The 18475-nt window shown below is 42.8% G+C and overlaps 1 protein-coding gene across 1 annotated transcript; it reads left to right on the plus strand.

Annotated features, from left to right (window-relative positions):
• Window positions 1-432: 432 nt before the first annotated feature.
• mios (missing oocyte, meiosis regulator, homolog (Drosophila)) lies at window positions 433-9555 on the plus strand. The gene is made up of 11 exons (XM_018740635.1): window positions 433-453; window positions 1077-2437; window positions 2660-2758; window positions 3113-3367; window positions 5504-5673; window positions 6157-6222; window positions 6340-6498; window positions 6637-6789; window positions 6992-7196; window positions 7543-7672; window positions 8717-9555. The coding sequence occupies exons 2-11, from the start codon at window positions 1135-1137 to the stop codon at window positions 8805-8807; spliced, it is 2631 nt and encodes an 876-aa protein (XP_018596151.1). The 5' UTR covers window positions 433-453; window positions 1077-1134; the 3' UTR covers window positions 8808-9555.
• Window positions 9556-18475: the final 8920 nt, after the last annotated feature.

An 18475-nucleotide genomic window follows, 5' to 3' on the forward strand; every position in this document is an offset into this window, starting at 1 on the left:
TTCAGCTATTATACACCTTACAAAGATGTATATAATGCATGCTCAGTCATTCTTTCAACATCTTTGAATGGGACATCGCTACTGGTGCTTCCAACATGAGCTGCGCTAGCAGTCCTCTGAACTTCCACTGCCTTTCCGAGGCTCATCTCTTCTCTTTCTGAGTTGGAACTACATAAACGTACTTCTGATTTTTCTCCGTGGACCTCTCAGTGTTCTTACACCCCCATTCTTTGTAACGGCTCCACTTTGTCTTTAAACTGTTCACTTGGTTATGGGTTCTTTAAACGATCTAGTCTAGTTTTCTGGCAATCCCCTCACTGGAGGAAGTCGCGTGAGGTCCTCCACAACAATAGAGGGCGCAGTTCTAACGGCTCGGAACTCAAGCACTAGAGCTTTTGTTTTCCGGGGAACCATTTCGTGGTTGCACAGTGCTCGGCATGTCAACAGAAAGCCGTGAGTGTTCAGTAATTGCAGTTTTCCTCTGTAAATTAGAAAAAATATTTCCAACTTTCAGTTAATTTCGATATTTATCTGTCTTATGCAATTCTGCAGCTAGGAGAAATATAGCCTCCTGCAGTGTAGTTCAGTCGTATGAACGGAGTAGTAACTTAAACTAGTACTAAAATTATCTAGTGACCTATCCCCCTTTTTTCGAGCAAATTATCAGTTTTACTACTTGTTTTAGTCTGTCCTTACAAACAACGCTGAAAATATGTATTTTAGAACTCTGACTGGTAGTTTAGGATTGGGAAGTATTGCTGTCTGTCACTGAAACTGAGAGCCATGTGTGTTTCTAGTCATTAAACTTTTTGCGTGTTTATGTAACAAAAAAAAAAGTGCATGATTATGTAAACTGATTTGTCAAATTGTACTTCTCACAGACTTTAGATGTTTTTGAGGTACTCCGTAGTTTGTTGTCTCAGATCAGATGTACTGACTCATGCTTCTGTTGTTTATCAGATGGATAGTGGTTGATGTACCTGTCTACATGCATTTTTTTCAGAATGGAGCATGAAATTTTGGTTAAATGGTGTGTTAAAAGTAGTCGAAAAGCAAAGTGTTTTTTCTTCTCTCAGGTGTCCGAACATAGGCCGTGTGTGTGGATTCCAGCTGGATAGTTCTTCCCTATCAAAAATGAGCGGCTCAAAGCCGGACATCCTCTGGTCTCCGCATCACGTGGACCGTTACGTGATCTGTGATTCGGAGCTCAGTCTGTATCGGATCGAGTCCCTGGGCAGTACTGAGGCCAAAGCTGGGGTGATCCAGCTGTCGGAGGAGACTGCTGCCACCTTGCTGGCCATCAACTCAGACACGCCCTACATGAAATGTGTGGCCTGGTACCCAAAGCACGAACCCGAGTGCCTGTTGGCTGTGGGCCAGGCCAATGGCCGCGTTGTCCTTACTAGCCTGGGCCAGAGCCACAACTCCAAGTGCAAAGAGCTGATGGGGAAAGAGTTTGTTCCCAAACATGCACGCCAGTGCAACACTCTCTCCTGGAACCCAGCGGACAGCAACTGGTTGGCCGCTGGTCTGGACAAGCACCGAGCTGACTTCTCCGTCCTAATCTGGGACATCAGTAGCAAATACGCTCCCGAGGCCACTGTGCCCCCTGAGAAGATCCGCCTTCCATCTGGGGATGCAGACGTCGGCACGGTGGTTACAAAACCTCTGTATGAGCTCGGTCAGAACGATGCCTGCCTGTCTCTCTGCTGGCTCCCCCGTGACCAGAAGCTGCTGCTGGCCGGCATGCACCGCAACCTGGCCATTTTTGATCTGCGCAACACAAGCCAAAAGATGTTTGTCAACACCAAAGCTATCCAGGGTGTGACAGTGGACCCCTTCTTCCATGATCGCGTGGCCTCTTTCTTTGAGGGCCAGGTGGCCATCTGGGACCTGCGTAAGTTCGAGAAACCCGTGCTGACTCTGAGCGAGCAGCCAAAGCCGCTCACCAAGGTGGCGTGGTGCCCGACGCGTGCTGGCCTCCTGGCCACGCTAACACGCGACAGCAATGTGGTGCGCCTGTATGACATGCAGCATGCACCCACGCCCATTGGTGATGAGACAGAGCCCACCATCATCGAGCGCAGTGTACAGCCCTGTGAGAGCTTCATCAGCAGCTTTGCCTGGCATCCATCAGCACAGAATCGCATGGTGGTGGTGTCTCCCAACCGGGCCATGACAGATTTCACAGTGTTTGAGCGCATCTCCCTGGCCTGGAGCTCTACTAGCTCACTGATGTGGGCCTGTGGGCGCCACCTCTATGATTGTGCAGAGGAGCGCACTGGGAGTGAGGCAGCTGTCGAGAGTGACATAGCAACAAAGATGAGGGCACGAGCCCAGTCACGTTATGGCCATGACACAGTGCAAGTGTGGCGGAACTATGTACTGGCAGGGGGAGATGATCCCCAACTTAAGTCTCTTTGGTACACTCTCCACTATATCCTTCCTTTTCAATGTCCGTATTTGACTTTGGTCAAAAAGATTGAAGAGTTTCCATTTGCTTTCTGTTTGAGAAGAAATGTGTGTGTGTGTGTGTGTGTTTTTAGTTGGTTTTGCTGGTAAGTTTGGTGATGTTTTACTGTGTTCAGAGCTTCATGCACGTCCGTGCTGCATCGCACGTGTCCCTACACCCATGTTAAAATTCCTATGTAAGAATCACTTATGAAGCAGTACACTGAGGACCAGGAGCAGAAACAGCAGGGAAACAAGCAGACAGTAGTTTATTCAGGCATCAAGAACATTGTGAAATCCAGCTCTGGTGAGTGACTTCTTTTTTTCCTGAAAAACCTACTGGTTAAACTTGACGTGTCACATATTTTTGGGGGCAGCAGGTAGTGTAGTGATAAGAGTTGTTGCTGTGCAAGCACCCAGGTTTGAATCCCACATGCTGCTGTAGTGTCCTTGATCAGCATGCTTGCCTCAAATTAATATAGAAAAAATTACTCAGCTGTTTTCAAGGGTAAATAATTTTAAGTAGCTTAGTATACAAACCTAAAATTTAAGTTGCTTTGGAAAAAAGTCATCTAAATGAATAAATATCTAATTTAAATATCTCTTGAGAATGTTTCTTTGCTGAATCTGACTGGTTGAATATGAATCTGTTTCACCCCAGGCACGACGGAGAGCCGACGAAGCTGGAGCGACTCAGACCGACAGGGAGACGTAGTGCGGTACCACAGCGAGGAGCGAAGCCTGGCACTGCGGCTTTGCGGATGGATCGGACGTGGACCCGACGTGGATGTAGAGCCCTTCCTCAGGTCCTTGGAACAGGAGGGCGAATGGGAGCGAGCTGCTGCTGTGGCTCTGTTTAACCTGGACATCCGTCGTGCCATTCAGATCCTCAACAAAGGGGCCTCCTCTGAGAAAGGTAGAAACCACAGTAGTTATAGTAACAACCTCTGCTTCTGTATTTTGCTCCAAACCAACTCTGAATAGATAACTGAGTGCATTTCACCAGAGATGAGAAGCTTGTCAGCATGTCTGATATTGCTGTTTTTTTGTGCCCGCACATTGCTGAAGGAGCTACCTGTAAGACTGAAAATCAGATAGGAATTATGGATAGTATCATATCAGATGGTGTGATGCAAATTTATGGAGTTATTAGGTGATCAGGAGAGAAGTAGATCTTAAAGAGATTAGTTTGAAGACCCTTTCTAAATGGGGTTCAGTGGTTTTGAGTGAAACAGGGAGTTCATTCTATCACATCAGAGCCAAAACTGAGAACCTACAAACTTTCCTGTTTTACCCCTTCTAAGTGGGACCACCAAGTGGGCAGGGGGAGGAAGAGTGCTATGGTCTCGCTGGGGTAAGGAGTGATCAGGCCTTTAGGTTTTGGGTGCAAATCCATTAAATGTCTTAAAGGCTTTCTTCAATCTAAAGTGCTGTAAATTATTAATAATTAATTTAATTGGATATCTCCATAATTTCAGGGTCCCACCTGAGGTTTCAACCGGTGGCCAGTTACACAGTGAAAATGCTTCAGTTTATTTTTTGCTTAATTTGACTTAGTTTGTATTTAACTCTGAACGGTGTTTGGCCACAGATCTGTCTCTGTTTGACAGTCCTTGTCACTGGTTGCCACTAGTGGATTTTTTGTTCCCCCTTTGTTTCATAGGAGTGGCACATCTAAACAGTTCATATTTAAGTAAATGCCTCTGCTTTTATATCCCATTCCAGCTTATGACATCAGCTCTCAAGTCTGTCATTTGTATTCTTTTGGAACCACAATTGTACAGTTTGAGCCAAATCAAAATCAAATTTCAGATTCACATGGGGATTTCTATACCATTGTAAGTGTAAGTGTCAGACCCAGAGGTCCCTGGGGCTTTCCAGTCCATTTGTAACACTCGAAACCAGTTGTTTAGTGTAGTTCTTGGAGCATTCCTTATTTCACTAATGCTGTGCCACTCCTTGCTCCTATGGTAGCTCCCACGTTCCAGATGAGTTGTTGCCTGGCAATGAATGGTGCTGGTAGTAATTAGATAGAAGGTGCATAAACAGAGCTGTCAGCGCACAGCCTGGCTCCCTTCTCAAAATTAATTCCCATTGTTATGCTCTCTGCCAAGGGCACTGATCACAAGACACTGCAATCATGAGTCTACTTGTTTTAAACAGAAACTTCCTAAAAGTTTGTTTTATGACTTACGTGTTTACATGGCTTACATAGCAGTTTTGTTTATTGGGGCACCACATAGTGTAGTGCTTTGAGCACCGGCCGTGTAATTGACCAAGGTTTGAATCCTTGTCGCTGCTGTAGATCCCTCCCTTGATCAAGGTACTTAAGCAAAACTGATACTGTAAAAACCAGCCAGCTACATACATTTGCATTTATACATTTAGCAGATGCTTTTCTCCAATACAGCGTACATCTCTGAGAACAATACAAAAAGTTCATTTCAGAGACATTTGGATGCAGAGACGTGATTCTTGAGTACAGTTAATTTGTCACATACCACAGAATGAACCAGTGTTCATTACAGAAACGGCTGCAATAAAGGGTATATTTTAAATTGTTGCATGTTTATCAGGGAGGAGTCTTAAAGAGGTGAGTTTTGAGACCTTCCTTGAATGGTGAAAGGGATTCAGTAGTTGAGTGACAGAGGGAGGTCATTTCACCACATGGGGGGCCAGAACCAAAAACCTTTATGTTTTTGATTTTGGACATGTTGTGTGTGGGGTCACCAAGTGGGTAGAGGTGGAGGTGCGTAACAGTCTCCTACAGCTGCTCCATTTTGGAAAAAAGTGGCCTAGCCTTGTAGACATCGAGGAGCAGATCTATTAATAGTTTTGTAGGCTGTAACCAGAGTCTTAATCATAAATTTTGAATTGTTATGATTAGTTGCCACGTAGTTGTCACGAAGCCAACATTCCACAGTAATTAAGATCCTCCTTTGTTGCCTTAAATGAAGTTATAAGGAAATGTAATGCTTCATGTGGAAAGTCAGCCAAAGAACACTGCTGGCATGTAGTTGTGTTTGTAAACAATGCTGCTCCCCTCCACCAGGAGACCTGAACCTGAATGTGGTCGCCATGGCGCTGTCGGGCCACACAGATGAGAAGAGCTCTCTGTGGAGGGAAATGTGCAGCTCCCTTCGTCTGCAGCTGCGCAGCCCCTACCTGCGTGCCTCCTTTGCCTTCCTCACCAGCGAGCCAGGGGCATACGATGGTGTACTGGTACGTGGCTTCAAAGGTCTTACAGCCTTGCCAGTTGGGATGCCTCGTGCCTTTGGTGTGCTGTGGGTTGGCATTCTAGAGGCAGTGTTCTTTGTTTCTCATTATTCAAAGTATTTCTTGTGCAGTGAGTTGGGTGAGGTGCAGCTGGCAAACATTAAACATTATTTGAGCTGTTGCCTAAATACAAATTTGCCAAGCCATGTCAATAATTATATATATATATTTTATATATATATAAAAAATCATCTGTTTAATCAGGAAGGTGTTTTCCTCAAGGAAGGAAATGCAGAATTTCTACAGGTTATTCCTATCTTTTGGCTTGGAGCTCCTGAGGGGAAATTTAGGGTTTTGAGGTGCTGTGTGTATATCACACTGTAGTATATTAGGCTGTGTGTTGAGAAAAGAATTTCACTGAGGAAGACGTGATGCTGGAGCCACACACTGCCCAGAATGCTCCATGTCCTCTATCCATTTCTTCTGCAGTACGAGAGCAGGGTGGCGGTCAGGGACAGGGTGGCTTTTGCCTGTATGTTCCTCAGCGACACTCAGGTGAGGTCCTATACCTGTGCAGTGCAGATCTCTAAATGTGTATATTTCCTCTACGGTGTGTTTTTCTTTTTTTTTTCCGGTAGCTGGAGATTCTGATTGGTCTGTTCTTCTCCTTAGCTGTCACGGTACATTGACAAACTGACCAATGAGATGAAGGAAGCTGGCAACCTGGAGGGCATCCTGCTGACAGGACTCACAAAGGACGGAGTGGATCTGATGGAGAGCTATGTGGACCGGACAGGGGACGTTCAGACTGCCAGCTTCTGCATGCTCAAGGTTCAAAGCATTATCTGAAGCTTTGTCTTACCCTTGTATCAGAGAACTGCACTTGTAGTTCTAAAAAGTTGTTTAATAAGGACACTGATATTGCAAGATTTGTATCTGCGTGGGGTTAATGTTGATTGTTGCTCCCAGGGCTCTCCTGGGGAGGTGGTGAAGGACCCCCGGGTTCAGTGCTGGATTGAGAACTACAGAAACTTACTGGATGCCTGGAGGTTCTGGCACAAAAGGGCTGAATTTGACATCCACCGGAGCAAACTGGACCCAAGTTCAAAACCCCTTGCACAGGCAAGAAGTCAAGTATTTTTCAAACCTTCTGTGGTTTATTGGTCAAAGAAGCCATTTTTTAAAAACAGGCTTGATTTGGTAAACGTGTGTGCAGCCTCTTTACATACGGCACAATGTTTATACACACATGAGCATACTCAGAATGTGTCAAATGAATGTTCAGTGTAAAAGCTATGAAGGTGACCAGATGCCCTTCTCTCAGGTGTTTGTGAGCTGTAACTTCTGCGGGAAGTCCATCTCCTACAGCTGCTCCGCCATGCCCCATCAAGGCCGCAGTTTCAGCCAGTATGGAGTGAGCGGCTCACCCACCAAGTCCAAGGTCACCAGCTGCCCCGGGTGTCGCAAGCCACTGCCCCGCTGTGCCCTCTGCCTCATGAACATGGGGACACCGGTGTCCAGCTGCCCAGGTACTTTAATTTGTTGAGAATACCAACTACACATTAACCACTTTGTGTGGTTTCAGCTGAGACCCAGTGCCCCACACTGCTCACAGAATCGTTCTTGTTCAAATGTATGTTACTATAGACTAGTGCTGACTCTCAGTCGATCGCTATGATAGATCACATCCAGTTGTCTTTGTTTTTATACACATGATATGCTTTTATTTTACTGGACTGCTAACAAACATCATTTCTGACTTGGTCTGTTTACGTGAATGTTGGGCGGCATAGAAGTGGAGTAAAAATTCAAACCGATATTGTGTTTGACCATCGAATCTCAAACTCTGATGCTATTTCTCTTTGTGTTTATTAGGCACGGGCAAATCTGATGAAAAGGTGGACCTCAGCAAGGACAAGAAGCTAGCACAGTTTAATAACTGGTTCACATGGTGCCACAACTGTCGTCATGGAGGACATGCAGGTCACATGCTCAGTTGGTTCAGGTGAGAACCACATTTCATTTCCATTTACAGTATTGACTTATCTGGGTTATACTGAGAGGCAGCCATTCAGCAAAAATGCCACAGGTTTGAAATAAGGGTCCAGATGTGTCTGTGTGAAGTTAGCATGTTGTCCAAATATTCATTTGGTATATGTGTCACACTCCAGAGATGTTATATTCAGGTTAATTGGTGACTTGAGAATCTCTAAAATGTGTGATTTTGTGTGTTGTGTGCCCTCTGATCAATGTGCTTCATGCCCAGGCTAAAACCCCTATATAGAGGGATTGTGCCACTACTCAGACAAGTGGACTGTTAGGTTGTGGAAAAACATTAAATCAGCATACGCCCATTCATCTCATAAGAAAGTTACTTTGTTACTGTGAAATAACACGCTTAGGTGAATTCCTGGTTGAAGGAAAATTATTATTATTTCTTACCGGGGAAAAAATAGCTCCTGATTGAAAAATCAAGAATTATTTTTATGTAGAATTATTTACCCATTTTTACTGTGGGGTAATTTTCCTGGAGCAATTCAGGGTAAGCAACTTGCTCAAGGGTACTACAGCTGGAGGTGGGATTCATACCTGCGACCCTTTTGGGTCCAAAGCCAGTAGCCCTAACCACTACGCTACCATCTGTCCCTACTTGTACACTAATAGTCATTGTTTTCAGGCTAATATAAAGGTTAATACACTAGTATTAGTGAGAAAATAACCAGATTGACACCACTGAGGGACAAAAACTTCTTTGGTCTAGATGCATAGTGTGTATCTCTGTTCCTGAAATTTCTGATACGAGCTGTTATGCAGTGTAAAATCCCTGTTGTGGGGGACATATGACCATGTAATGGGCAAAATGCTTTTATACTGAATAATAAGCCCATTGTTTGAAAAGATATTTAATAAACTCTTGGTGTAGTTTTTTGTTGCGTGGAGTTCTGTTATATGAGGGCCAAGTGTATTTACATAGCACGTTTAAGCAGTATTGCAGATCTTTGTGTGAACTGCAGAATGGTAAGAGCGCCTCTCCCCATGCTTTGCTCAGAGATCACACAGAGTGTCCGGTGTCGGCCTGCACCTGTAAGTGCATGCAACTGGACACCACCGGGAACCTGGTGCCCTCCGACACCACCTAAACATCATCCAGCCTAGACCAACACTGTCCGGACTGTTCTACCCACTGGGAGCAGTGGGGGCAGGGTAATGTGGACCTTTGACTATCTACTTCTTGGCTCCATTGGGGGGGTGGGGGAAAACATACCCCTCCTTGCCTTTTGGCATGGCACACACCTGCCGTCAGGAGCCTCTGAGTGGAAAGACATCTCACTTGCACCACTAATATAGCATAGAGACAAACTGGGTTTGATGACCTCGAGCTCTGAAAAATGACTGAAGTGTTCAATCCCAAGTTTTGGAAATACATCTGAAAATGTGTGAAGAACTGTGCAGCAGGAGGACGTGCCTATGGAACAAGAGTGACCGAAGACTAATTAATGAAGGCAGTACTTTTTTGTGACCGGATGCGTGTGCTCTAGGGAGTTGGATGGAAGTGAGAATAGAGGGTGTAAAATACCAACGTCGTTTCCATGACTACCTCTGAAGTAAATTCCTAATGTGCTGTTGTAAAATCATGTGTTTTCACTTGAGGTGAACACAGACTTGATGTGGTAATTGGTAAATGGTTAGTTTTTGGAGGTTTCAGAACAGAGATGTAGGTAATTCACTTTCTGAAATATGTGCAGTAAAGTGTTATGTATGTCAAGTATGACAAACCTGCAAAATTTTCTGAAAATTAACTTACAATAGGAAGAGTAAATTTGTTTTTATGAATGTACAGCTTACTTGTTTGCTTATTTTCCTGTGTTTATTGACAGATTTCACAGCTCTGTTAATGCTTTTGCTTTTTGGCCAAATGTATAAATCATGCATTCATGAATTATTCAGATGTTATTACCATCTTTCCAGGTCACATTTGCAAAGATAAGGTATTTGTGCTTTTCAAAGTTTATATTTGCTGTATTAAAAAAAAAACACACATTTAAACTAACATATTTTTCTTTTTACTAAACTCACAACCTGGGAGTTTTTTTTTTTTCTTTCCCCCAGAGTGAAGACAGTTATGGACTCACTAATACCTTTTTAAATGTCTTGGTATTATTTTTGGTTCTAGTGGGTTTTTTTTTATTTTTATTTTTAAAATCCACTCCTACCCAACTGGCACATGCTGGAAAGTAACTCAGAGCTTGGTTAATAGTGTAAAAGAGCTTCGTCATGTACAATATGTGGGATAATAAACTGGGCACTATAGGAATTAGTAATGGCCAGAAATTGCTGTGTGTGTGTTAGAGGATCTTTGAATACATACACACTGTCTATTGCAAAAATGCCACGTGTTGTACTGGATGCACACAGACCACTTATCTGAAGTGTGAACAGAACACTTCTCTCATTTTGTGATACACTGACACTATCAGAATCAGCTCTGTGCAATAACTTAATAGTTTGTAAAATTATGTTTTCAAACAATTATTTCAATCACCAAGGATGTCGAGAAGATGAATGTTTGTGAAGTATGCTTTGCTCGTGTTAACTCCACTGGTTCTTTGCACACAAGACAGCTTAAAACTGAAGGAAATTTCTCGGAAAACATCACTTTAATGTGCTGTTTCAGTCCGAGGCCTCAGCTTCAGGCACAGGTGGCCCGGTATGGTGCGTTTCCATTTTATGACATTCGCAAGCTAGAGGGGACCAAAGCAGAGAGCCACAGACTACTGATGTACAAATTGGGGGCCTTTCTTGTCCATGCAGTTTGGTGTTCTGCTGTCAGTGCCAAAGGTGCAGAGCCTGACAGTCCCCCAAGTCCCTCTCTACCTGCTTATACACACACACACACACACACACACACTCTCTCTCTCTCTCTGTCTGAAACCACTTGTCCTGAGCAGGGTCGCGGCGAGCCAGAGCCTAAACCGGCAACACAGGGCTGGAGGGGGAGGGGACATACCCAGAATGGGACGCCAGTCCGTTGCAAGGCACCCTAAGTGGCACTCGAACCCCAGACCCACCAGAGAGCGGGACCTGGCCAAACCCGCTGCACCGCCGTGCCCCCCCCGCTTATACCCATGTTCCTTTATTGAAGAATCAAAGGGATTCAGTGCAAGGCCACAAAGCGGAACAGCAATTTCTGTGTGTAACTAACCCTTAGCAGAAGGTTGGCAGGAGCTGTTAGCCATGTCAACACGAAACTTGCACAAATTAAATTACAAACATACTCAGTTTCAAATAAAAAGTTGACATGCGATGTGAACTTGGAGGCAAATAAAAGCTGCGCATATTGGTTTCGTTACTGTATGTCGAATTCACGGGTTGTGAAATGAAAAGTTAAAAGTTTTCAGCAACATATTAAACTTCATCACAAGCTTTCGTAAATACCTTCATTATATGTGCTTAATGCAACGAAGCAGTAGGCGACACGGTGGGGAGATTGTTGCCTCGCTTCATAGATAAAGCCACAAAAACTCTCCTTATCACCACCACAAGCTGCTGTCTCTGATCTCCACACTAATTTCCCTGTGGGGTTGAACAGAGGGTGGATCAAATGAAGGCTTCTCTTACCTTTATATCTCCATGGTGCGCCCCGGAAAACATCAAAAAACGTGTGTTTTTTACTTTTTTAGAATGTAGGTACAGCACTGAAAACCTTTGCTCTCCACCGCTTGCAGCAGCATCCAGGCAGCGCAAGTATTATTTTAGGTGTCTGTGATGAGGAGACGACGCTTGAGGTCAGTGGTCTTGTGTGCGAAACTAATGTGTTCGTGACTTCACCTGGCAAGCTGACTTTGCGGTGCAAACTCGAGAAACAACCTCACGTGTTACACCAATAAACCTCCTTGTAGCTCTTCCCAAAGCTCATGCGATGAATGGATTAGATTTCACCTGGGACTTAATTCCACGCCTTATCTGCAATTGTGCCTTTTTTTTAGTGACATGTTGGAGAAATTTGAGACGGTGCTAAAAACATATTTTACAGAAGGTTTTCAATATGGCCCACTGTCTGCCAGCAAATTCTATGTGATTTAGCAAAATATTCACGTTGTGTTCCCATGAATCTCCCCTCCTTGTGTCTCCTTTTCTTCCTGTAGCTACCTGTATTAGTTTGAATACACTGATAGTCTACAACATAATCAATGAATATGTTCAGGACCTGATCGCACTAGAGTCATTGTGCTTCTGAACTGAAAATCCATTGGTTCTGAAGCTCGGTCCCAGTGTGGTAGAATGAGTTCCCCCTTTCCCACAATACTGCTGAATCCAGTTCTTCACAGTATTCAAGAAGTGTCTCAAAACGCAACACTTTCAGACCCACTTCCTTCCCGATCTCCTCAGAGTCCCACCAGTTTGTGTCACATCATCTTTTATGCTCATAATTGTATTTCCCATCTGACTCTCACTTCAATAAGTGGCTACTCGAGTAACATATGTCAGCAAAAAGTGACATCAGACAGACTCTGCTTTGAAAATCATGTCCGAAATTTGCGTATCGATAATTGTCAACCTGTATCAAAAGCACTTTGCTCTTGTGAAAGACACTTTTGTATGTCCCTTTGGAGAAAAGTTTCTGCTACATGAATACAGTAAATGTAAGCGAATGTTAATGTGTCCGTTCCAGAGCTGTATTCTGATATTGATTAAATCATAAATGTTAACTAGACCGACCAGACTCTCTGAAAGACTCTTTGGAGTGTGAAACATGTATGTTTAATTGGCAGATATAGTCTATAGTTTGCACTTCAGTGTACAGTATTAGAATATTTACATCTCTGTTAAATATACTATGGATTTATGTAATGAAATATGTAAGATGGAAATATTAACTTACATATAAATCACATGTGGTTCACCGAATAGCTGGAAAATACCGATATTTAAATAACCTCTATTCAAGACTGTACAGCAACAGGTCCTTACATATTTTTCGAGGTATATTTGTACTTGTGCAAGTAAAATGTGTTCTATTTGTTAACTCTTGTATTGAAGCAGTTTGTGCAGAGTCCAGCATTACTAATCTTTCAGCTGTTTGCTTGAAATGTACTAGCAACCATTAATTACCGAAATATTTACTTCACTTTGACACGTTTTACTAAGGAATACATTATCGACTACTTTTATGTATATGTATACAATCATTGCAGACGGACCCTTCACTGAATATTTCATACGGATTTGGCGAACCGTTAAGATTTGACGGAATCGCAGTCAGAATTTAATTTGAAAGGCTCGGTTAAATCTGAATTAATTAAGAGCTCAGCTGGAACAAAGGCCAGCGTACGGAGCGGGTCCCGGGACCGAGCTCGGCCTGGCCTGTCCTGATGGGAAGCAGACGGCTGAGAGGACGGGGGGGGGGGGGGGGCGTTTACAGCCTGAGCGTCCCCTTTCCACGGCTGCGGGGTCCCCACGAGCGGCAGCTGCTCGGCCTGGAAAAAGACCCTCCAAATTGTCCCTTCTGATGAAAAAAGAGAAAGAAGGACAAGGGGGGAAAAAAAAATCAGATGGTGGAGCGCTATTGATTCGAGCGAGGCGAGGGGCCTTCTGGTTTGTTCGCGAGCCAGACCCGGCCGTGCTTCGCAGCCGCCCGCGCGCATCAGTATGTGACGCACATTAGGAGACGCTGCCGTCTGCGGCGGCAACGCAGGGTCTGAGATTGTGCGGAGGGGAGCGTCGGGGAGGAGTCGGGAACGATTTTAATTTGTCTTTCCACATAAGCTGTTCATTCCCTGCTCACCCCCTCCTACTTTAATTCAAATAAGCCCAAATTACTTAGTCATGGATCTGAAGCGTCCGAGAGCGTGTCCGAAGCAGCTACTCCAGCCCGCGCTACATGTTTCGCTTGTTCTAGACATACAGTAATACAGTATACTGCTCATTTCTTCAAAGATTTTGTGAAATATAACGTACGTTCACTTGTTTGTCGTCTACTCTTCGCAGTTACTGTAGTTTTCTACTGCTTGCCCCGTCGTGCAAAACGTCATTTTACTGCTTTACTGTTTTTTTTTTCTTTCTTAATAATTCTGTAACTGTGGAAGGAAGACGTACTCATAATCAGATTAATGTTCAGCGGACCTGCAAGCAGTATGTAGCCGTAATTATTTTGCTTCAGAATAATCATGTTAGGGTGTACATATGGCACGAGGAAATTAACCGGGGGAGCTTGAGACATTTTTGTTTGTGTTCAGCCACGCTCAGATTGTGTTACTAATTCTTTGGGAGGGCCTGTTGCGGCCTAATCCATTCACATTATCAGAACCCCCCCAACTGCGGATAATCCTCATCATTGACCCATCAGCCTAGGAAAAAAAGCTCTTCAACTGTTATTATGAAGTAGTTGGTTACTGTGCAAAAAGTTACTACGTACCAACTTTATGTTTTTAAGATTGGGTTTTTTAAGGATATGCATTTGTAAGGTTATTTGTCAAAGCTTTTGTTTCCATTCTAAGTCCATTATTTAATTTTGTCATATAAAGGAAGACATCTGATTGACTGCATGATATGCCATAATGATATACTATATGCTACAATTAAATATATTAGATAAATCACAGTTCATCCTTATATAACACTCTAGGAAAGTTTGCTATCAGTCTGTTATAGGGTAATCATATTTAAATTTTTCAGGTGATAGCTCATTTTTTCCATTCATGTATATATGTACTGCATATATATATACATATATAAAATCACAATCAAATATACTAAACTAATTATGTCCCCAGTCATGTGTTAGAATAGTGAAAATGAGATATATGGTTTATAAAATTAATTATAAGATATTTCATGACTGTTTACCACTGTATATCACTGGCGAAGGTGTTTTCCAGTGCTCTTTATGCAGGGATAGTGCTGGATTTGACGTGCAAGCGATACTCGTTCATTCGGTAGCGCTTACAAAGCCAGACGGAGCCTGACCTTTTAATTGTGTGAGCTTGTTGAAAGTGAAACACAGAAGTAGAGCACAGCGAAGTGTGCTGAGCAGGAGGAAAATACTCTGCATATGGCTCCGCTCTCCATGTGTTCAGCGAATTTAAACCACATGCATTTTATGTCCTCCTCTTTTGTAAATATAAGCCCCTGCCCATAAGGTTTTCCTACACATTCACTCTCCTTTAAAAGTATATCTGTGGAATGGTTTGCCTTTGCTTTGCCACTGTATCACAATCTTATTTATAAGGAGTCCGGAATGGTCAAAATATTACGTCTGAGGTGTTTTCTTCTATTTGTATAGTTTTTTGGTTATACGGTGCACCTTATAAGAGTAACACAAAAATACAGAATACCGAAAAAAAAGTGGTGCTCAATAATGTAAATAAAGGCAGACAGGTTATTCTTCTTAACATTCTCAGTTTGAGCTTTCTGACTGGCTCTGTGTCTGAATGCGAAGGGTTCGAATGGAGGAATTATGCTTAAAATCACACTTCTTAACAAAGGAGCTGTATGATAACAGATTGTATAATAATCAGTTTGAATCCTAGTAAGTGGATCAAAGTAGAAAAAACAAAAGGATTACATGGATCGCTGTATGAGATGATTTGAATGAAACGAAACAAACATACATATTCTGCCCCATGCTTACTGTATTTCTTACCGATGAGTTGTTTTTAAATGTCGTTTAGACAAAATCAGAAAACAAAAATATTAAAAGTGCACTCAGGTCATAAAATTGACCTGTTAAGCGCACAGATCTGTTAAGTGTTTATATAATTTGAATGTCAAGAATTGTGAGTGAGTGCAAGCAGTGGGCAAGAAGAAACAAATATCTGTTCACATGACAATTATGCTGTCTTATCCACTGTTTAGTGACCCAAAATGCAGTGGGGGAACACGGAGTATTATGAGCACCTTCCACGCGTAACCATGGGACAACAACAAACTTACGTACCCAACAATCAAAGCAGTGCAGACCTTGTAAAATCATATGTTCTGTGCAAATACAAGAGTTGGACATACTGTTGCTTTCTTTTTGCCCTATTTTTTGACTTCCAAGGCCTATTTTTAGGTAGATTATCCAGTTGTATAAGAAAATACATACGCTTTACTGGAGCATTTCAGATATAGCTTGCTGGAGGCCATGATCACTCTACTTAGAGCAGACTGAGACCACACTGTGTTACTGTTACTGGAAAACACTATTTTACCTCATGAATATGCCTTCTCTGACTTTTATCTTGGATTTTAATCAAGTGGTCAATTTGTGGCAACAGTGTGTGATCAGACTGACCTGGGGGAAGGATCCTGTGAAATTTCTGCAGTGGAACAAGGACGTACTTCTTGAAGTGGTTTAATACCAGGGTCATTGAGCCAAGAGTGTGTAACACAGCTTTGAGAAAGAATGAGGAACATTGCAACAGGCGAGAAGCGTGAAAGTATTTAAAAGTGATGATTACAGTAAGTATAATTATCACAGTGGCAAATGGTGTTTGTGTTTCAGATTATGAACCTTTGAAAAATACACACACACACACACACACACACACACACACACACACACAATCTGACGCCGCTTGTCCCAAGCAGGGTCGCAGCGAGCCAGAGCCTAACCCAGCAACACAGGGCATAAGGCCAGAGGAGGAGGGGGCACACCCAAGACAGGACGCCAGTTCCTCATAAGGCACCCCAAGCGAGACTCAAACCCCAAACCCACCAGAGAGCAGGACCCAGCCAAACCTGCTGCGCTGCCATGCCCAGCTTGAAAAATACAGAGAGATTAATAACATTTCTGTAATGGAGATGTTTAAATCCGTAATCAACTGAACAGACTGATAAATAATATTGATTATACAATACATTTTGCAATATGCTTTATAGATAGCATCGTATATAACAATAGAAGTTTTTATACTGTATGAAGTGCCTCTAGGATCATGGTTTCAGCTCACTTTGTTTCAAGAGTCAACTGTCCAATATTTGTTAATTCTGTATTACCCTTGTTTCTTCCACGTTTGGTAACAGGGTGTACATACTGTGCTCGTGATCACATGTCCCTGGCTGTGCTGGAAGGTTCAACAAATGAAACATTTGTTTACATGTCTCAGACATTTCAAACTTTCTGTTTAATTTTCAAGCAATACCCTTGTGTGACACATCCACTTTCTCTGCTAACACACACAATATTAAACATGCATTAAAATAATATGTCTGTCTGAGGGTATGGTTTGATAACTAATAAACAAGTACCGGTAAAAACAAAATAATGCAACAAAAGACCATACATTCCACATCAACATTTGAATATTTTGTATACTGTACATGTATATTTCCATAACACGGAAGAATTACGTACTGTATGTGGAGCTGATATTGACACCAGACACAGCCTACAGCTGCTCCCCCTCACCCTGATATTTAATAAGGCTCCTCCAATTGTGCTAATACTTATATTAACTTCGAAGGTCCGTTCTCATTAGTTATCCATCGTCTGTAACACGTTTAACATGACATATTGTATTGCAATAAAAAGGTCTGGGGTAGAGGAAATGCATATTGTAGTCTGTCATTAATCTCCTGAGCGCACCCCCACAATTTTAATCCTAGTCCTACAAACATGGTACACACAACATATTGAGAAAGGATTAACGTTATATGCCATGTTTCATCAGTGCTTCCTCTTTTCAGAATCCTGTGGTTTGCTCTATACCATGGGACTTCACTGTGGAAAGTGAAATATAGACATTGTGAGCATTTTGTAGTTGTGATTTATGGGATACCTTCTCATAATCATGGGCAATATTTGAGGAAATTAGATAAAGTAAATAATTACAAAGCTGCAATTGTTGCCTGTCCCCAAGGGTGTACAGTAGAGTGCGGGTTAATGCCGCTCAACTCGAGAACTTACTATAAGCTCTTAGCTCTACTAATTTAAGAGAAGGCATAGTATCTTGGCGAAGGCTATCAGAGCAGCTGCGAGATGGAATAAGGAACATTGTAACTGTAAGGCGACTGTAAGCCTTAAACACTACGCCCCCTGCTGTCCCACAGGTACCACTGCACTGCAACACAGGTGCGACTCAACTCCGCAGGCCCCACATCACAGGGTCACACCCAATATGAGCACTGGGACAAACCGATGGGTCTAAACTGGTGAAAACCTTCTTGTGTTAAAAGGTCTCTCACACACACACAAATTCAGAGTAACATGTTTTGTTCATTTGTGTCGCTTTCTTTGAATCTTTCCACTCTCTGAGTGAGCAAGCTCGTGTGGTATGTTTTACAAATAAGCAAACATCGAAAAATTACATTTCATAAGACAAAATACCAATTTATTATGACCACGCGAATAGACAGCGCTGCCCTTTCTTTTTTTTAGTGTACAAATTTGTCAGCGCGAGCACTTTACAGTAAGTCTCGCTTCCGTACTTCGGGAAGAAAATAAGTGATGAAATGTGTTTCGGAAATCTTTTAGTTGTCTTCTTATTTGTAACATCCGTAGAGCGCCCATAGCTCTAATTAACGCCGACATAAGTGCATAATATTTTGTGTATGTTAATAAGTAACCGGGGTATAAATATCATTTGCTTAAGGCTAATTACACTCCAGTCGGCGTAACCGCCGTCTGCTCACGCAGCGTGCGTTGTGCGCGTGGTTTACACTATACCCTGTCATTTATAGCCACAAACCAATAGATACTTGAGTAAACACACATAGCCCGCCCTCCACAAACCTCAATGAAGTTATTGGTCGGTAAAATGTGTTTGGCCAATGTACACTCACGGCCGTCAGAGAAACCACCAATCACGCGGGAGCATCGCAAGCT

Source organism: Scleropages formosus, chromosome 18, assembly GCF_900964775.1.
Source record: "Scleropages formosus chromosome 18, fSclFor1.1, whole genome shotgun sequence".
NCBI classification, from domain to species: domain Eukaryota; kingdom Metazoa; phylum Chordata; class Actinopteri; order Osteoglossiformes; family Osteoglossidae; genus Scleropages; species Scleropages formosus.